This window comes from Arvicola amphibius, chromosome 1 (assembly GCF_903992535.2).
Source record: "Arvicola amphibius chromosome 1, mArvAmp1.2, whole genome shotgun sequence".
Classification (NCBI taxonomy): Eukaryota; Metazoa; Chordata; class Mammalia; order Rodentia; family Cricetidae; genus Arvicola; species Arvicola amphibius.
In genome coordinates, this window is record NC_052047.1 from 99,352,462 (window position 1) to 99,371,597 (window position 19,136).

Consider the following 19,136-nt stretch of genomic DNA (forward strand, 5'->3'; position numbering starts at 1 on the left):
AAGTTCCAGGACAGCCTGTCTTGAAAAAAACCAAAAGTAAAAAAACAAACAGAAACAGAACAGAAGGCTCCAGAGGCCACGAAGCCCGAGGGCATCACCAAGGCAGCAGTCAGCAGCAACGGACCAGACCAGACCGATATGTCCACACTGAGCTCAGGCATCATCGTGGCCTGGGTCAGCAGTGTGGACCACAGACGCCAGCGTGGCCTCCTGTGGCATCAACGGAGGTCCAGTCCAGACAGTGGGCCTTTGAAGTTACCCAGAGCCAGGCACATCAGAGGCGGAATCTGTGTCTGTACAAACTCCAGGGGGTGCAGCCTTCCCAACACTGCTCTGTGATCCTCTAATCTTCCTAGCTCTCCAACACGTATCTGTTCATCGTAGTGGAGGTGGGGGGCTTGACTTTAACTTTCTAGAAAATACTTCATATGCTAGGAGGTGGTGGCACATGCTTTTAATCCCAGCACTCAAGAGGCAGAGGCAGGTGGGTGTCTGTGAGTTTGAAGCCAGCCTGGTCTATGAAGGAGCCAGCCATGAGAGGCTTAATAGAAATAGACCACCCAAAGGAAGTTCTTCCAACCATTCTTACAAGGAGAGTGGGGGGGGCCCTATGTTCTGTCCTGGATGCCCCGCTAGCTTACACCCAAAATAATCACACAGAAACTGTATTCATTTAAACACTGCCTGGCCCATTAGCTCTAACTTCTTATTGGCTAATTCTTACATCTTAATTTAACCCAATTCTATTAATCTGTGTATAGCCACATGACTATGGCTTACCGGCAATATTCTAACCAGCATCCGTCTCCCGTAGTAGATCCATGGCATCTGCCACTCTGCCCTTCTTCCCAGCATTCAGTTCTGTCTACTCTGCCTACCTAAGGTCTGTCCTATCAAAAGGCCAAGGCAGTTTCTTTATTCATTATCCAATGAGAGCAACACATAAACAGAAGGACCTCCTACACCAAACCATTATCACCTCCAGTGTTGGGCCTGCCGTGATAACTTAATGGAAGCCCGAATTTCAGAAGTTTACCCTGAAGTTACTCTGGTTGCCGGAAGGACCACAAACTGAGATCACCACCCAAGAACAGACCACCCAAAGGAAATGCCTAACGTTCCAACCCTTATAGATAGGATCACCTGCCAGCACACACTCACCAGGACACCCCTAGACAAATGTCAGCCAATCAGGGGTTCTGAACCTCAGAAACCCCTCACCCCCACCTTTACTACTATAAAACCCTACTCTAACTGAGCTCGGGCTCTCCATTTATTCCCATACATTGGACATGTGGAGAGACCGAGTTTGCAAACTTGTATAAAATAAAGGCTCTTTGCTTTACATACGGGACTCAGACTCCTTGTTGGCTTTTGGGGGGCTTTGTGGATCTGGGTGTAACAGTCTACAGAGTGAGACTTTGTTTCAAAAAACAAAAAATCTAACAAAAATAGAACAAAACAAAAATTGTGTATATTCTATTCCTTTTTTTAAGCTTTATTTTATGTGAATTGGTGTAAAGGTATCAGATCCCCTGGAACTGGGGTTACAGACAGGTGTAAACTGCACGTGGGTGCTGGGAATTGAACCCAGGTCCTCTGGAGGCACAGGCAGTGTCCTTAACCTCTGAGCCATCTCCCTAGCCCCTTCCACTCTTGTTTTGCCTACACAATGTCTGTGTACCACATAAGTGCCCAGTGCCCTTGGAGGCCACAAGAGAGTGTGGATCTCCTAGAACCAGAGTTACGGGCAGTATTGTGCCACCTTGTGGGTCTAGGAGTCTAAACCAGTCCTCTCTGTGTTGAACCGTCTCTTGAGCTCCAGAGCTCATTCCTTGACATCTAGCATTTTGTATGCCACTTTAAAATTTTAGCTGAAGAGTGGGAGGAGGGGCTCATTGGTTAAGAACACTGGCTGTTCCTGCAGAGGACCTGGGTTTGACTCTCTGTGTGACATGGCCCAGGCCTTAGCTCAAGGACTCCATGGGGTAGTGACATTCAAGCCATAAAATTCAGCACAGCCATCACCTGCCAGAATGGAAAGACTGAATCAATGCAAGTCCACAGTTCTGGGGCATCTCTAATACACTGACTGTGCTTTCTGGCTTTTGGACTTCTGTAGTTCCGCTTCTGGCTAACTGTTGTTGCTAACTGAAGCATGTCAACCCAGGATGTGGTTTTGTGTTCCGGGCTACACTGGGGTTTAGACACAGACAGCAGCTAGAATGAGGTTACCTGTTAGCTCTTAGACACTTTCCATTGGCTAAAACCTGTGTCTGACCCAGGACACCAGAACCCACACGGTAGCTCACCACAACCTGTAATCTGTGGCCCTCTCCTGCTCTGTAGACACCAGGTAAATATGTGTTGTACAGATACACATGCAGGCAAAGCACACTGACCAATTTTTATTTATTTATTTTTCGAGACATGGTTTCTCTGTAGCTTTGGAACCTGTCCCGGAACTCGCTCTTGTAGACCAGGACGGCCTCGAACTCACAGAGATCCGCCTGCCTCTGGTGTGTAGGTGTACACGCAGACAGACACTGTATACATAATAAATAAATAGTCTTAAAAAAGACACACATGCTCATAAATAAAAATAATAAAAATTAACTAATAGCTGGATATGGTGGTGTACTCTTTCAGTTCCAGCCATCTGAAGGCAGAGGCAGGAGAATCTCTGTGACTTCAAGGTCAGCCTGCTCTACGAGAGTGAGTTCCAGGACAGCCAGGGCTACTCGAAGAAACAAAAGAAAAATTGAGGCTTGGGAGGCGGCACACAACCAGGTGGAGGACAACCTGGGTTTTAGCCTGTCCTGCTGACTCAAGTCCCCAGCTCACACCCGGTCCTTGCGATGCTCAATAACGACAATCTCATTGGCTAGAGTTGGTGCTGGTCACGCCTTCATGCCTAAGCCTCTAGAATCCTATGGCTGAGGCCAGCCTTGCACACTAGACTAAGTCGGGGGATGGCTGAAGCGAAAGTGTTGCCCGGCAACCGCTGGCTTCTTGATGACCCGGGCTGCAGATGGGCTGTGGACCCGCGTGGCAGGGCTCACGTCTGTATCGTCCAAGAGCCTGTTACAGTCCGGGGACGCGGACCTCAAGCCTGGGCCCACCTCCTGCTAGCTCCAGGGCCTCAGTTTCCTGTATCGCGTGGGCCCCGTGTGGCCAGGCTGACTGCGAATTTAGAAGCTTAAAGGTCCCAAATTGGTCATCTTATGTATCTTGGGGTCACAAGTCTGATAAGGATTAAAAAATAAGGCCGGTAAAAGACAAGATCTCCTGAGTAAATTGGGGAGCATGGGGACTTTTGGGAGAGGGTTGAAGGGGAGGGGAGAGGCAGGGAGGGGAGCAGAGAAAAATGTAGAGCTGAATAAAAATCAATTTAAAAAAAATAATAAAGTCGGCATGGCCGGGCTGGTCTCTCCCTGCGGCTCTGGCGCTTGCCCCAGTGTGTAGAAGACACAAACCCCTCAGCCAGCGGCCATCTCCTCTCTTCCTAATCGACGGCACAGAATCTCGCTGCCTCTGCTCTGAGCCTCTGTCTCCCTTTGAGGAGGACTCCACAGCTCTCGTCGGAGACCCCTTGCCCCAGGAGGTGACCAGGCACACCCCTCCCAGTACCTCACCTCACCCTAACCATCAAAGTTCCCATGCAAACTCCTGGTTCTAAAACGTGGCACCCTACATCCCTGTCCGGAGACAGGCCAGCAAAGACCAGAGGACCAGGACCTAGACTTCCCAGAGCCACCTGGTGTCCTCAGGATCCCCTCAGAGGCAAGAAGAAGACAGCAGATTGGCCAGTGACTGGTTCACCAGTCACTAGGACAAGTTGGTGGCTTTGAACCAACTGCTGAGCCAGCTCTTCCCAGCCACACTGCACAGCCTCTGTCTTCCCTTAGGGACTGAGCGCAGTGCAGGACCCCAAGTGGCGCGGGACTTGTATGGTGTGATCTGATCAGGAGGACAGGGCCCCAAGGCTGCCAGGACACTCACTGCCTGGTCAGATCTGGCAGTCATAACACCCAGGCCACACCCACCGCTCCTAGGGCTCTTCCAACTCCCAGTATAGAACGGCCCTGTCCTGCTCTGTTTAGTGACTCAGCCTGCTTACAGCCAATTGCATCAGATCAGCCCCCTGGCCAGCCACAAAGGCCAGTTTTGCTTGCATGGGTGCCTGTCTCTACACTGAGACACCCACACTGAGCTGTCTGGATAGAGTGTGGGGTGATGCCGTGCCTGGGAACTCAGAATACACTTTAAGTCCAACTACCTCAGCCCTAGATGCTCATTCTGAACCCAGAAGGCTAGGCTGTGGACTCGTTCAAAACCTGCTTGGTGTTAAGGGCTCTGTATGGAGTCCCCGAGCCTGAGATGCTGGTTTTGAGCAGGTTAGGAAGAACTTCCCTCCCCAAAGATATAGGTATGATGTAGGGATCCATAGCAGTCCCAGCTGGGCCTCACACTCATGTATGTGGGCAGAATGTCTGCTGAAACCAAGGGAAGAGAAAACGGGTGCACACAGAGGCAGGTGATGGAGGCAGCAGCAGGGACAACGCCAGGTACCTGAGGTTGAGAGATCACTATGGCCCAGTTCTGTCACCCCAGAAAAGAGATTGCTGGGGCCATGCAAAGCTTGGAACTAGTCTGAGCCACACAGTGAGTTCCTGTCTCAAAAAAACAAAACAAGGGAGCTGAAAGGAGAGAGCAACAGGTAAGATTCCTGGCTGCCCTTCCAGAGGACAGGGCTCGGTCCCCAGCACCCACGTGGCAGCTCCCACTTGTCTGCAGCTTGTGCACAAAAAAAAAAAAAAAAAAAAAAAAGTCAAAAAAAAAAAAAAAAAAAAAAAAAAACAAGCAGGGGCAGTGGCTCTGAGCGCTCCTCCAGCAGCTGGAAAGGTCTGGTGGCAAGGAAGGAAAGAAAACCAAGAAGCCAGCCTGCTGGGAACTGAGCCAAGTGATGCAGGAAACTCAAGCTGTCTGCCTCAGGCCTCACCTCATTTCCTGTTTGTAGTCTAAAAGTTTGCTCAGACCTAGTGCTCTGACGGCTCCACTCAGGCTAACGCTTTAAGACTCTTACGAGGCTAGCCCCTTCCTCAGAACCCTAGGGTGAGGGTAGTAAACTTCAGACCGTCTCCATCCTTCCTGCCTGTCCTGGTGGTGTCTTTCATTTGCTAAGGCTAGACCCACCCATCACCTGGCCAGCCAAGCCTAGTATGGAAGGACAGAGGAAACTCCTGCAGGCACGCCTCTGCAGGACACCCGTGACATCTCCCTGGGGCAGAAGCTGCAGCAGCTGGGGAAGTCAGGGCCTCTAGTCACCCCAGCTCCAAACCCCCATGCCGGAGGACTCTGAGTGTCCCATGCCATGGGAAGCCTGGCTTGGAAACAGGAGGCTGGCGGCTTGCCCAGGCAAGACAGGGCATGGCAGGGCACGGTAGAGTGAACAGCTCCCAGGCCCTGCCTGGGGCCTACAGGATGGTACATCCCCTTCCTGTTTCTACTGGCAGCCATTCCCAGTTACAAGCGTGAAGGGTGGTCCCTCCATGTAACCAGTAGACCACAGGTGACTACTTGCGTGTCTGAAGACATGCTTGGTTGGCATACCCGGCAAGGTCAACACACCCCACTTTCTAAGGTTTAGCCTAGTGCCCCCGAGGCCTCCAGGTCAAGGACCATTGTCTCATCTCTGAGCAACCAGGTTCCTGGAGGGAGTCTCAGGACCAGGCTCGGGTAGGAAGGGAATTGCCACCTCAATCAGGGCTTGGAAATTTGGCTTTTCTCCCCGGTGTCTGAACTAAACTGCACGGAACAAGAGCCCCAGCGTAGGGTTGTTTCCTGTGGTCAGCATCAGCAGCTGGCCAGTGCACCACACTTGCATGTGGATGCCAGCCTCCCGTCCCAGGAGTGCATCCCAGCTGCACGCCAGGAATTTTGGTATCATCTTATTTAGCTTGTTAGTTTGAGATAGGGTCTTGTTAGTAGCTCCAAGCTACAGAGACAGGCTGGCCCCTGAACTTGAAGCAATCCTCCTGAGGGCTAGCTCTGTGTGTGTGTGTGTGTGTGTGTGTGTGTGTGTGTGTGCCCTGCCATGCACGCGCACATGTGGGTGTGTGTCCCACAGCACACAGGTGGAAGTTAGTCATGGCCGATCGAGTCCAGGAAGGAATTCAAGTTGTCCAACTTGTTGGCAAGCTCCTTCACAGCTGAGCTGAGGCCCTCATTTATGTCTGCTGGGAATTGATTCCACCGACTGCCCTGGGCTGAGTTATGTCCTCTGCCCAAATCTGTCCATGTCATGACCCTTATGCCAGGTATGAGGATTTGATTTGGAGACAGAAATCTCTGCAGATGTAATTACTAACAAAGACGATGAAGCACGGGAGATGGACGGATGGCTCAGAGGTTACGCCTTGTTATTATTATTTTATTGTTTTTCTGAGACAGGGTTTCTCTGCAGCTTTGAAACCTCTCCTGGAACTTGCTCTGTAGACCAGGCTGGCCTCGAACTCACAGAGATCTGCCTGCCCCTGTCTCCCGAGGGCTGGGGTTAAAGGCGTGCGCCACCACTGCCCAGGGCCTTGTTACTCTTGCAGAGAGACGCAGGGTTCGGTCGCAGCACCCACACCAGGTGGTTCCCACGGCTGTAACTCCACCCCTGCACAGATTCTTCAGGCATCTGCATTCAAGTGGCACACCGGACTCACACACAAATGACACTCATGATAGCGTCAGGACTCCTCTTCTTTGGCTTCCCAATTCCCTAGGGAAGGCCAAGTCCTCGTTCAGCAACTAGACACGATCAGCCTCAGCAGGGGAAGGTGGAGAAGGCTTTTAGACAAACTACATTGTTCACACGAGCAGCTGAGCCGGCAGTCACAACTGAGTCTGACAGTATCAGAACCTGAATCGGGGATCCCGGCTCCTTCTGTCCCAAGTACCCCCACCAAGTGCTCCAAGGACCCGAGAAGTTCAACAGAGAGCCATGGCTGGCTGTAGAGTAGGGCACAGGCCAAGGGCATCCATATTCTAGTTTCTAGGTCAAATCGGGGCGGGTTTGTCCTCCTTCGGCACCAGGCTTAAGGACAGGGCTAAGAACTTCCTGCAGCGGAAGTCAGGGGAGCAACTGTAGGGACGGGAGGAAGGCGGACTCAACGACCAGACTGAAGCTTTGAAGCCCCTTCTGCGCAGGCGCGAGCGAGCCCGGGAGGCCCTACACAGACCTCTCCGCTGGGTCCGGGTCGCGCAGCCGCACTCGGCGCTTCCTCAATGCTCCGCCCGCCATGCCCCTCGGAGTCTAAGCCCCCCCCTACAAGCTCGAAGTGCGCAGCCGCGCTCGGCGTCCGCAGCGCGCTCTTTGCGCAGCTGCACTCGGAGCCCCACTAAGCTCCGCCCCTCACGCGGGGAGCGCGCAGCCGCATTCGGCATCCCCGGCCTGCTCTTCTCGCTGCTGCCCTCGCCCCCTGGAAGCTCCGCCTCCTCTGTTCCCTGAGGGGGCGGGGCCTGCAGGGAGGGGCGGGTCCACTCCGGGACCGCGCCTATAAAAGCGGCCGCGCCGGCCGCGCGCGCGGCTCCTCTCGGTGGCGGTGGCCCAGTGAAGGGGTCCGTGGCGGCGGTGGTGGCGGCGGCGGCGGCGGCGGCGGCGGCGGCGGCGGCGGCGGCGGCGGTGGCGGCGCTGTTCCCCGCGCAGTCCTTGGAGCGGGGTCCAGGCTGTGCGAGGTCCGGTGACGGCACTGCGACCCCGGCCGGTGTCCGACCCCGGTGAGCGCGGCGCCGAGGGCGATTTTCCCGAGGGAGGAGGGAAGCCCGAGCCAGGCACAGGAGCTCCGCAGAGCCCCGGCCGCCCCCGCCCGACCGAGCGCCCCGCTCAGCGCCGGCCCTTTGTCTCCTCCGCCCGCAGGGTCGCGTCCCAGGCCGCTCCCCGGGCCCCGCGTCCTCTCCCCCGCTGGCGGGGCCCGGACTGAAGATGGTGCAGAAGAGAGCAGCCGAACTTCAAGGCTTCCACCGTTCGTTCAAGGTAAGGGGGTCCTGTCCGGGGGGCCCACCGCAGTAGCGGGTGCGGCGGATGAGCCTGTGCAGGGCCTGGGAGGGGTTCTTGCCCTGGACTTCGGCTCTGGAGGCAGTGGGGGTCAGCAGGCCGCAGCCCTGTCCCCTGCCACCTAGTAGCTCTCTCTTCCAGGACTCCCCCCCACACACACACACAGCGGGCTTGTTGTTCCTTGTCCCTTGCAGTCAGCTTGATCAGTTTGGTCTTCTGTTTGGGTGAGTGATCCTAGGCAAATCTTGTGTTCCTGTTTCCTGCAACTTCCAAGCCTGCTTTGTGCTGGTTGGGAGAGTCAGCAGGCTGCAGCACGGTCTCTGGCCACCTACTAACAATCCCCTCAGCACCTGCCCCAGGCTCCCTATCACCTCTCAGTCCCGTTCCTTTTCTATGTGTAGTCTCAGGTGAACCCTACTTTTGTTCTCTATGATCTGTGCGCTTGTTGCAGGCTACAGCCCTGTCCCCAGCTGCCTAGGAGCGTTTCTTCTAGGACCCTCCGTCTGCGTGTGACTGGTGGCTCCATGTCACTTGCAAACAGTCCGGTCTTGGTCCTGTGCATCCCACCCCACTTTCTCTGTGTGGCCCCACTTGCTCTGGCTGGGAGGGCGTCAACTGTGGCTAGCTCTCTGAGGAACTCCCCCAGGTTTGCTTGTGATCGGTGTGATCTCTCAGCCTGCTCTTTTCCCTACTTCTGTGTATATATGTCCCCGGGGAAGCCCTGTCTGTCTCCTGCCGTCTCCACGGCTGTGTGTGGTCTGTCAGGATCAGCAGACTGCTGTCTTGTGGGGAAACCCTTTGGGCTCATTGGTGTGCTGTGCCCCACTGCAACTCCCCACACAGACACCCGGTGGTGGCCTGTGGATGCCTTCCCTCAAGACACCCCAGGCCCAAAATGTTATTTCCTGTCAGAACAGGAAGTTTCTGCAGTGTTGTTAATGGTGGCTGAGAGTCTTCTTAGATGAGTGAATCTGGGGGTGATGAAGGTGGGCAGGTGCTAGGCAGAGCCCCCCACGGGGCCTGGCCTGAGGGACACAGTGATGTCATCCTGCCCACCCCACCCGGAAGGCTGCATTATGTAATGGCTTCCCTGGGCAGGGACCTGTTGCCCTGTGGAGAAGGCAGAGTGTGTGTTTGTACACACACGCCTGCACCCCTGTGGGAGGAGCATGCAGATAGGGAAGAATTCCCAGGCCTGTCCAGCCAGTGCCCCTGGCCAGCTGCCCCACCCCTGCCCCAAATGCTTGTTCTCCTTGGTCAGCTGCTTTGGGGCTGAGCAGAAATGAAAGCTAGATCTGAGAATGTCACCTTACAGTGGCTTTTACCCTCCTGGGGCTTTGTGTGAGCCTAGATGGTGTCCGCACATGGGGCCTACAAGGCTGCCAAAGCAAACCGTAGCTTTCTGGATGATTCTAGCCACCTCCCATCAGGCCTGCTGACTCAAGGCCCTTGGCTAGACCCAGGCTAGCTGGACCAGGCTGGGTTGCCCACACCGTACTCGGGACTGCAGGCTGCCTTCCGCGCAGAGATGGGACTGGCGGGTGGCCCTGCAGGCGGACAGAGACTGGTCCCTCGAGGAATTGCCTTCTGGAACCCCACCCCATGTGGCTGCTTTCTTGGAGCACAGCCACTGCCCCTCAAGTACCCTCTGCGGCTGGGTAGAGAGGCACACCTGCCAGTCCTACCAGGTATACTTGTCTGTTTTCTGTTGCTTTTCTTTCTGGAGTTTAAGAGGCGCTGGGGATGGAGCCTGAGGCCTCGCACTTGCTAGACAAGTGCTCTACAAACTGAACTGCAGCCCCAGCCCTGCTTTCTTTCTTTAATGTGCAAATTGGGGTCTCCCTAAAGGGGTGCCCCAGCCAGCTGGTCTCCCTGGGCAGGGTTCTTAGTCTTCTCAGCTAAAGGCTGGGACAGGCAAGTGGCCGGCCCCTTTCACTCATGGATGGTCCCAGAGCTGGGGACAGCTGCTTCCTGTCTCACCTGACAGCCTGCCCAGAGGAAGGTCACCAGGCTGAGGTCATGCAGCAGGTGCCATGGCTGGCCTTTGATCTCAAACCTGGTTCACCCTCTCTTCTAGTTGCTCGCCAACCCCCCAACTTGCATAGTGCAGGTGGCTGCCCTGGGTCTTCCGGGTGCCAAAGCTTATCAGAGTACTGTATGTGTGTGTGCCCTTTTTCTTCCCCATGACCTGCTAGGATGCTCCCTTGCCTGTCAGTCTCCTAGTGACTCTGCTGGGGGCAGGTCAGCGTGCAAGGCTCCCCTACATTGCTGTCCATCTGGCTCCTTCCACTGTAGTCCCCAAGGGGCAATGACTTCACCCAGGCTCCACACACCCATTCGTGATCCACATCTCGTTCTCTGGGTGGGTTTGCCTCAGTTTCCCAGCTTGCAGACCCCCCTGGTGACTTCAGCCTCAGGATGAAGCAGCGTTTTCCTACAGTGCGTTCCAGCTCAAACTCTTCCCTTCCTGTCAGTCTCAAGACCTTCCACCCTCTGGCAGCTGGGTCCTCTGGTGTTCTATTTGGACCCTAACCGCCCTAAGAAGGCTTCTCAGACACTGCAGGCTGTGGACTGGGCAGGCTCTGGACACTCATACCAATGGTGTCTTGCCTGTGAGCCCTTGCCACTGGCTATGTGTGCCAAATTGGTGACTCCTGGGGTTAACAGTCCTCGTGAGTTAGGTGGCTTTGGATCTACATAGCACGTTGAGAGGGTGCCATGGCACAGAGAAATGCCCCTACCCCAGACCCCGGGACCTCCCAGAGCTCAGGCCCTGCATTCACGTTTGTGGGAGGAAGAGCACATAGCATGGGGAGTAGAGGTGGTGGTGTCCTGTGCCCCAGGAAAACTGAGGCCTAAACCCAAGGGTGTGGCCCAGAGATAGGCTGGGAGGCTGTGGGAAAACAGGCTGTCAGTCCCGCCCAAGGCTTCCCTGCCGCTGCCTCCACCTTTGACCCTATGCCTGTCCCTGAGGTCAGCCCTCAGTCAGCTGGGCAGACAGGCATCCCCATTCTTCTCATGAGCAGAAAAGGCAGGCCGTGTGGCTTAGACTTCCTGTCACTCAGCTGCAGGCTGGAAGAGGAAGATCATGTTTCCCACAGTCGGGCAACAGGGTCCCTCAGTGAGGTGGACACGCGGCTGGGCCATTCTCTCTGGGGTGTCACTGGCCACCTCCTACGCTAAACCGGTAACAGGAGTAGGTGACAACCACATGGCAGTCAGGATCCTGTGGACCCCAAGGGACTCTGCCACTGAGGTCTTGAGAGACTATTTTTTAATATTTATTTATTATGTATACAATATTCTGTCTATGTGTAAGCCTGCAGACCAGAGGAGGGCACCAGACCCTATTACAGATGGTTGTGAGCCACCATGTGGTTGCTGGGAATTGAACTCAGGACCTTTGGAAGAGCAGGCAATGCTCTTAACCTCTGAGCCATCTCTCCAGCCCCTGAGACACTTATGTGAAGGTTCATGTGCTGAGTGAGGAGGGCGAAGACTTAGCCACTGTCCTGTCCTGAGTGCTTATGGGCTGTTCAAGGGCCCTGGGTGCTGCTCGCTCTCCGCCTCAGCACTCTGAGGGAGTGATCTTTGGGTTGAGCATTCTGGCAGAACCACCCTGATCGTACTCCCCCCAACAGCGGCAAAGTCCTTTCGAGCTAGCCTTCTCCTTAGACCCCCCTGAACGTACTCCCCCCAACAGGGGCAAAGTCCTTTCGAGCTGGCCTTCTCCTTAGACCCCACCCAGCACGGGGACGCTGACTTCAGCCCAGAGTGTGAGGCTCGACCTGGTGAGTACCCACAAAGTGGGCAAGACACGGGGTCCCTGTGGGAGGCAGGCTCTGAGGGCTGTATACGTCTGGGTCTCTGTCCCCTGCAGACATGCCCTCCAGCCAGCCCATCGACATTCCGGATGCCAAGAAGAGAGGCCGGAAGAAGAAACGTTGTCGGGCTACTGACAGCTTCTCAGGCAGGTTCGAAGGTGAGTGGGTGTGGGTGCAGGGTCTGCTGAGGAGGGGACACTGGGCTACTGTCCCTCATCTCTCCTTTTGTGTACCAGATGTCTACCAGCTGCAGGAGGACGTGCTGGGAGAAGGGGCCCATGCTCGTGTGCAGACCTGTGTCAATCTGATCAGCAACCAGGAGTATGCTGTCAAGGTAAGCTGTGGCCGCTCCAGAGACCAGTGGCCTTTGAGCCCCCAGATGACAGCCATGGAAAACCAGTATCTAAAAATGGCCCTAGAACTTGTGACTCAGGCCACCCTAGAAATCCAGGTCAGACCTAGAGTCAGAAAGGCACGATGACAGCTGGCCTTTGCCCACTCCGTGTGCTGAAGGCAAGCGAGCCCTAGCATGGTTACTCAGAACTAGAAACTTCTGTCAGGCCATGCTGGCCTGCCCATTCCTCATGCTGGTCTCTCTCTGAGGATGACTGGCTTGGAGGATTATAGATACTACAGCGGTAGTGCAGCCCTGGAATACTGGGGAAACGCAGTGCGCACCCTCAGCCTTTGTGCCGCTCCCTGCCCCGTATGTACCTAGAGCCCTGCAAGCCCTGGTACAGCCTTATGACCTTGGAGGGCCTGCCGGTCGGCGTCACGTCCGCATGGAGAAGCGCTGTGACGTGACTGGCAGGGCCCCTGAGTCTAAGGGTGCCAGAGAAGGAAAAGGATGAGCATATTTTGGAAGTTGGGGTGTCAGAGCTGTGGTCCCTGGGAGTTTCCAGGCAGGTTCTTAGCTGCTTGCTATCCTCCTGGGGACCCTGCTGGGCAGCCTTGTCACTTGTCATGGGCAGGTAGCCTAAACTGCATTCACTGCTGTGAGCCAGAGTGACAGGTGCTAGGACCTGGGGGCTTCCTGTTGGTGTCCCTGGTGATGATTGACATGTTGGGACAGTGGACTAGAGTTGGGGTGGCTGGAGGGTATTAAGCACCAGTGCCATGGCCCCGGGAGGGGGTGCTAGAGAGGGCCAGGAGGTATAGAGGTTCATGTGGGGCTGTCCCCACTTCCCCAAGGGTGGGGTGAGTTTTATTAATTTGATGCAGGATGTTTGGACCACTCTCCAGGTCTAGTGATAGAAGGCCCCTTGCTGGGATGGGGTTTTGTTGTTGGTTTTTGTTTTCTTGTTTTTTTTTTTTTTTTTTTTTATTTAGGAGAGGTGATATTTTGAAACAGGGCTTCTCTGTGTAGCCCTCCTGGAATTCACTCTGTTGACCACGCTGGCCTCTGCCTCCCTAGTTCTGGGATTAAAGGCGTGTGTCACCACCACCTGGCTTGATATGGGTTTTTGTTACCAGATACTGGGACAGTATCCTGGCAGTGGGACCCTGCACCTTCCACCTGATAAGTGAGGGGGTCAGAATACCAGCCTGGGGAGAACAGGAGTCCTGGGGTCCCCTCTTTTCCAAGAGCAAAGGTTCTATAGTACTTTCTAGGCCTTCCTTCTACTGGGTACAAAGGGACTGGCTTCCTGAAGTTCAGGCTCACTGCTGGCCTGAGCCAGACCCAGGCCCTTGGGGCCAGTTCCCCATCTGGTCTGGAGCAGAGGAGGAAGGACTTGGTATGATACTCGCTGGGCTGGCAGCCAGGTAGCTTACTACCTTGTTGCATGGGTCATATGGGAGCTGAGACCGCTTGGCCCTGCCCTTGCTGGAGCAGGGGTGGCAGCCACCTGGTAGAGAGGACTCCTGTAGGAATTCAGCCTCAAGCAGTCCTGTGAGGCCATTGGGTTAGGGTGGAGAGCTGGCTGCTTCTTCCCACAACTAGGAAGTTTCAGGTCCTGGGGCCAACCATGTCCTTCCAAGCTGAGGACCCAGGCTCTGGCGTCAAGTTTATGCAGGGTCCAGGTGGGCCCGTTGGAAGCTCCCTCAGGCTGCATCTGAGCAGCTTCTCCAGGTGCCCCGTTCCTCCCTGCATCGCAGATCATCGAGAAGCAGTTGGGCCACATCCGCAGCAGGGTGTTCCGGGAGGTGGAGATGCTGTACCAGTGCCAGGGACACAGGTAAGGTGGCCTGCCTGGGCCATCTCTCCAGAGCCTATCACCTCAACGGGGCTGGGCTGGGCTCAGCCAGAAATACAGGCTTTCTGTGGGCGCCCTGAGGGTGTCGCCTCCTAGACTGGGCAGCAGGTGCTGAGGGCCTCAGGATGCCTCAGTTTGTTTTCTGCCTCTCCCTCCCAACTCAGGAATGTCCTAGAGCTGATTGAGTTCTTTGAGGGGGAGGACCGCTTCTACCTAGTGTTTGAGAAGATGCGTGGAGGTGCGTGCTAGCGGGGGGAGGACTTGGAGTGGGAGCTGGGGACCACCTTCCATAGAGTCCCAGCTTGGAGATGGGAATTGGGCTGTATCTTCTGTCCAATGGTCAGAGCTCAGGGTTGGGCATCTCTGATGGCGTGGGGGTGGTGCTGGGAGCTGGCTGGTCTACGGAGATGACCTAGCTGCCCCTGGCCTGCACCACAGGGTCCATCCTGAGCCACATCCACAGAAGGCGCCACTTTAACGAGCTGGAGGCCAGCGTGGTGGTGCAGGACGTGGCTAGTGCCCTGGACTTCCTGCATAACAAAGGTGTGGTGCAAGATTGTGGAGACTGCCCCAGGCCCTGGTTGCTTTAGAGGATCCCACCCCTAACTCCCTCCCTGCTCTACCTCCCTAGGCATCGCCCACAGAGACCTAAAGCCAGAGAACATTCTGTGTGAGCACCCCAACCAGGTGAGGCGCCTGACTGACCCCTCCCTTGGGAGACTAGAGCAGTGGGGACCCTACAGGCCAGAGCTCCCACAGTGTCGGTCCCACCCCCAGGTCTCCCCGGTGAAGATCTGCGACTTTGACCTGGGCAGTGGCATCAAACTCAACGGAGACTGCTCTCCCATCTCCACACCTGAGCTGCTCACTCCGGTGAGGGCAGGGTGGGCAAGGCCGGGCGGGGTGGGTGGGGCAGGCTCTGGGCTCAGGTGCCAGGCTGGCTCCACAGCTTTCCCCTGCCAACGTGGCCTTCTGCTTGGCAACAGCTGCGGATTGACTGGCGGGCTGGGGATGGAGTCAGCCCCATCACTGCTGATGGGGGGGCGGTGCATCAGCGGTCTGTGATTGGCTGGACCTCGTGTCTCTCCTGACTTGTGCCCACCCCGCAGTGTGGGTCGGCCGAGTACATGGCCCCAGAGGTGGTGGAGGCCTTCAGTGAGGAGGCCAGCATCTATGACAAGCGCTGCGACCTGTGGAGCCTGGGCGTCATCCTCTACATCCTGCTCAGTGGCTACCCGCCCTTCGTGGGCCACTGCGGCAGCGACTGTGGCTGGGACCGAGGGGAAGCCTGCCCAGCCTGCCAGGTGCGCCTGCCTGAGTCCCTGGGATGAGAAGTGAGGTTGCTGTAGATGTCCCCAGGAACCAGGACCTCAGACTGAACCTCAGGCCCAAGTCATTTTTTTTTTTTATTTGTGTGTTCTGCCTGCATGTGTGTATGTGTACCATATGAACCCTTGGTGCCTGTGGAGGCCAAAAGAAGGCATTGGGTCCCCTGGGGCTGGAGTTACAGATGTTGTGAGCAACCATTTGGGTGCTAAGAACAAACCAGGGTGCTCTCTGAGAGCAGCTGATGCTCTAACCACTGAGCTGTCTGCCCTTGTGCGTCTGGACTGCGTGGGGCCAGGTCTGATTGGTGACTCTTCTCCCCCGCCCAGAACATGCTGTTCGAAAGCATCCAGGAGGGAAAGTATGAGTTCCCGGACAAGGACTGGGCCCACATCTCCTTTGCCGCCAAAGACCTCATCTCCAAGCTGCTGGTCCGAGACGCCAAGCAGAGGCTGAGTGCTGCCCAAGTCCTTCAGCACCCATGGGTGCAGGGGGTGAGCTGTGGGGCCTGAGGAGGGGTCTCTGAGCCCCAGCTTCATCTGGTGGGCATCGGGGCCTCACATGAAGCATATAAAAGGGTCCAGCATCATGGCTGGGAGTGGTTTCCAATGGGCCAGCGAGCACCCTCCCTGCCCAGCTGAGAGCTCAGCCTGTCTGGCCATGGTCACTGAACTCCTCAGTGAGGTTCCGCCACTCCGGGCACCTTGCTTTCTTAATGCTGAGTTGGTATCCCTGAAAGTCCCCAGGCCAGAGTGACTCACCCTTTCTGGGGACAGACAGGGGATAGGGTGAGCTGGGAACTGCAGAGAGTTATGTGGTAGGGTCTGGCAATGGTGAGCATGGATTGATACTGGCCAAGACCCTTCAAGTGCCCTCTGACCCCTAACCCTGCCCTTTCTTCTTGCAGTGTGCCCCAGAGAACACCCTACCAACACCGTTGGTTCTGCAGAGGTGAGCCCTGGTATCTTGGGGTGTGTGTTCGGGCTTTTATTTTTTGGGGTGCTAGGGGCACCTAAGCCAGAGCCCTTCCAGTGTTCAGCAGGTACCATAGCGATGAGCCTCTTGGGATGTTAGGGCTACAGAGGCCCAAGTGAGGACCTGGCTCCTAAGTGCTATGACCTGGGAGTTGACTCAGCAGCTCCCGTTGAGGGTCTTGGCACCTGGAAGGGTACTGGAATTAGGGTGGGTATCTCCACGGGACTGTAGAGAAGGGCACACTCTTGTGACAGTCCCCCATCCTCTTCCCAGGAACAGCTGTGCCAAAGACCTCACGTCCTTCGCGGCTGAGGCCATTGCCGTGAATCGGCAGCTGGCCCAGTGTGAGGAGGACGCCAGACAGGACCAGCCCGTGGTCATCCGAGCTACCTCACGCTGCCTGCAGCTGTCCCCACCCTCCCAGTCCAAGCTGGCCCAACGGCGCCAGAGGGCAAGCCTGTCTGGCACCCCCGTGGTCCTTGTGGGGGACCATGCCTGACCCCCACCAGCCCCTTGTATATACGCAGGGCCTGAAGGTTAGGAACCTGGGTGCCCTGCCCCTTGCTATCCCAGGCACCAGCTCAGCTGGGTCCTGCTGGGGGTGTAGGGTCCTGCTGGGGGTGTAGGGTCCTGCTGGGGGTGTAGTTTTCTTTTCTCCCTGTCCTCAACCCCCACCCATTTGGCTTTGTTTGGTTTTGTTTTTACCACTATTGAAAGCAAGTGCCCAGGAGGAGGGCAGAGGGTTTGGGCCACTCAGCCTGTACCCCACGATGCTCGCCTGTAAACTGTGAAGCTCCTGCCACCTGCACCCCCACCTCCACTCCAGCCATTCTGCTGTCTTCCAGGGCTGGGGGTCCCGCAGGGTCAGCACCTCTCACCTCTTCCTAGCCCTCAGTATCGACAGGACAGGCTCTCCTGGTGAGCAGTGGCCCTTTTGTCTGTCCCCACCAGAGCACCCTTGGGTCTGGGGCGGGAGATAGAGATAGAGACCTCTGGGGCAGATGGGGACAACGCACCTGCTTGATTCCCCAATCCCTGTCACCTACCTGCCCTGTCCCTTGGAGGGTTGACAATCAAAATCTCCTCCCAGGCTGCTTAGCTCCTTGCCCTGGAAAAGACCTAGAGCTCCCAGTCCCCCTTCCCAGGAGCAGGGCCTGAGGAGGACCTGTACCCAGCTAGCTCCACCAAGGCGGGAGAGGTGCCGGACAAGTCCCCGTGTGTCTCCCCACCAGGGCACCTGAGTGCCCCTTCTCAGGGCTCAGCCTGACCACGGCCACAGCCTGCCTGATGCTGTCCCTGGGGTTCATGAGCTTTCCTGTCTCCCTTATGTTACCCTGAGCTGTAGCCACACTCAGAGGTCCCTTACCTTCCTCTGCCCCCAAAGGCAGGGAGTTGAGTGTGCCTACCTTCAGGAAAGGAGCCAGCGCTGCCGGGGCCTCCCTCTGGGCATCTGAGCAGGGCTGAGGAGGCACTGGATGGGCCTGCAGTGCCCCAGGCCTGGGGGCTGTTTCTAGCCATGAGCTACTATGCAATACGAGTTCCCATTTTCTCCGTGGCCCTGCTGGACGGGGAGGTGGGGGGGGTGGCTTTGGGGATCAGGCCACCTCGCCCTACATTCTGCTCAGGTGTCTCCAGGGCTCCTGGCTCAAAACCCCCTTGGTCAAGATTGTTTATCGAGTTTAGTTTAGGCTTTTTTTTTTTTTAAAGAAATAATTTGACTTGCTTCCCTGTTCTTGAAGAGTACTTGAATGTTGGGGTCTGGTGGGTGGGGGCTTGGGATACCCACTGCCCAGCACCTCCTCCCCAGTCTCATAGGATCATCACAGTGGGAGAGGTTGCCTTCAGTCCTGCCTGCCTCTGGGGCACATTCCAAAGACCCCCTGGGGCTCCCAGGCACCCTAGGACTAGCCCCTGCAGGGCTGTCACTTCCTTGGTCTTCTCCGTGTCCAACCTGGAGGACAGGCCAGACCCCTTAACTGTGAAAGAGACATCCATGGCTTGGCCACCAACCATGCTGGATTCTGTAAGATGAGACCTGCTTTAGGGCGGGGCGTGCAAGCACTTTGAGCACAGTCCTGCCGGCTGGAAAGACCACAACAGACTCCTTTCCCACCAACTGTCAACGCCAGGATTTTGTATTCTGTTTTATAAGGATTTAATAAAAGTCATTTAAAAATCTCTGCAGTGCCAGCAACAGAGGTCGGCTACCCACAGGTTCTCAGTCCCTGGTTCCCTGGGCTCCCTCCTTCACAACCCTCTGGATGGGTTCCCGGGAGGTGACATCACCAGAGGGAAGCACAAGGCTAAAGAAAAACAAGCTTACAACTTGGCAGGGCAGTGACCCTGAGGGGCGGGGCTCCGTGCCCTGCGGGAGGGTTCCGGCTTCTAGCTTAGCCCCTGCAGAGACTTCCTCATCCTCCCACCTCTACCCCCAAAGTGCACGCGCTTCCCCTCAGTTTGTGCCTCTGTTCTCATGACACTTCCCAGATGACCAACCAGACCAGACTTGATCCAGCATGCTGGAGGCAGGAGAGGCCACTGTGCCGGCCCCATGAGTCCCCCTAGGTGGGGTCAGGTGGGAACTCTGCTGCACTGCCGGAGGCCTGGAGCTGAGCACTGCTCCGGAGTCTCATACACCAGAATTTCCCTGCCTCTGCAGGCTGGAAGAGGACAGGCCCCGCCAGCTTCGAGAAAACCACAAAAATAAATTCTAGTGCAACCTCGGCTAGGACGAGCTGTTCCTGGCGAGGGGCAGAGGGCAGGGAGCGGTCA

The 19,136-nt window shown here is 56.2% G+C and overlaps 1 protein-coding gene across 1 annotated transcript; it reads left to right on the forward strand.

The window, feature by feature from the left end:
• The first annotated feature begins 7,632 nt into the window (after positions 1-7,632).
• On the forward strand, positions 7,633-18,542 carry Mknk2 (MAPK interacting serine/threonine kinase 2). The gene is made up of 14 exons (XM_038335351.2): positions 7,633-7,767; positions 7,907-8,023; positions 11,748-11,835; positions 11,925-12,026; positions 12,105-12,202; positions 13,966-14,045; positions 14,228-14,301; positions 14,502-14,606; positions 14,695-14,750; positions 14,841-14,936; positions 15,173-15,367; positions 15,719-15,883; positions 16,297-16,340; positions 16,638-18,542. The coding sequence occupies exons 2-14, from the start codon at positions 7,973-7,975 to the stop codon at positions 16,861-16,863; spliced, it is 1,380 nt and encodes a 459-aa protein (XP_038191279.1). The 5' UTR covers positions 7,633-7,767; positions 7,907-7,972; the 3' UTR covers positions 16,864-18,542.
• Positions 18,543-19,136: the final 594 nt, after the last annotated feature.

Bases quoted from the DNA above. Each gene is read 5' to 3' on its own strand.
- Mknk2 (XM_038335351.2), top strand. From the start codon at position 7,973: ATGGTGCAGAAGAGAGCAGCCGAACTTCAAGGCTTCCACCGTTCGTTC. The intron at 14,751-14,840 runs GTGAGGCGCCTG...TCCCACCCCCAG, and splicing joins TGTGTGAGCACCCCAACCAG to GTCTCCCCGGTGAAGATCTG. The intron at 16,341-16,637 runs GTGAGCCCTGGT...TCCTCTTCCCAG, and splicing joins ACACCGTTGGTTCTGCAGAG to GAACAGCTGTGCCAAAGACC.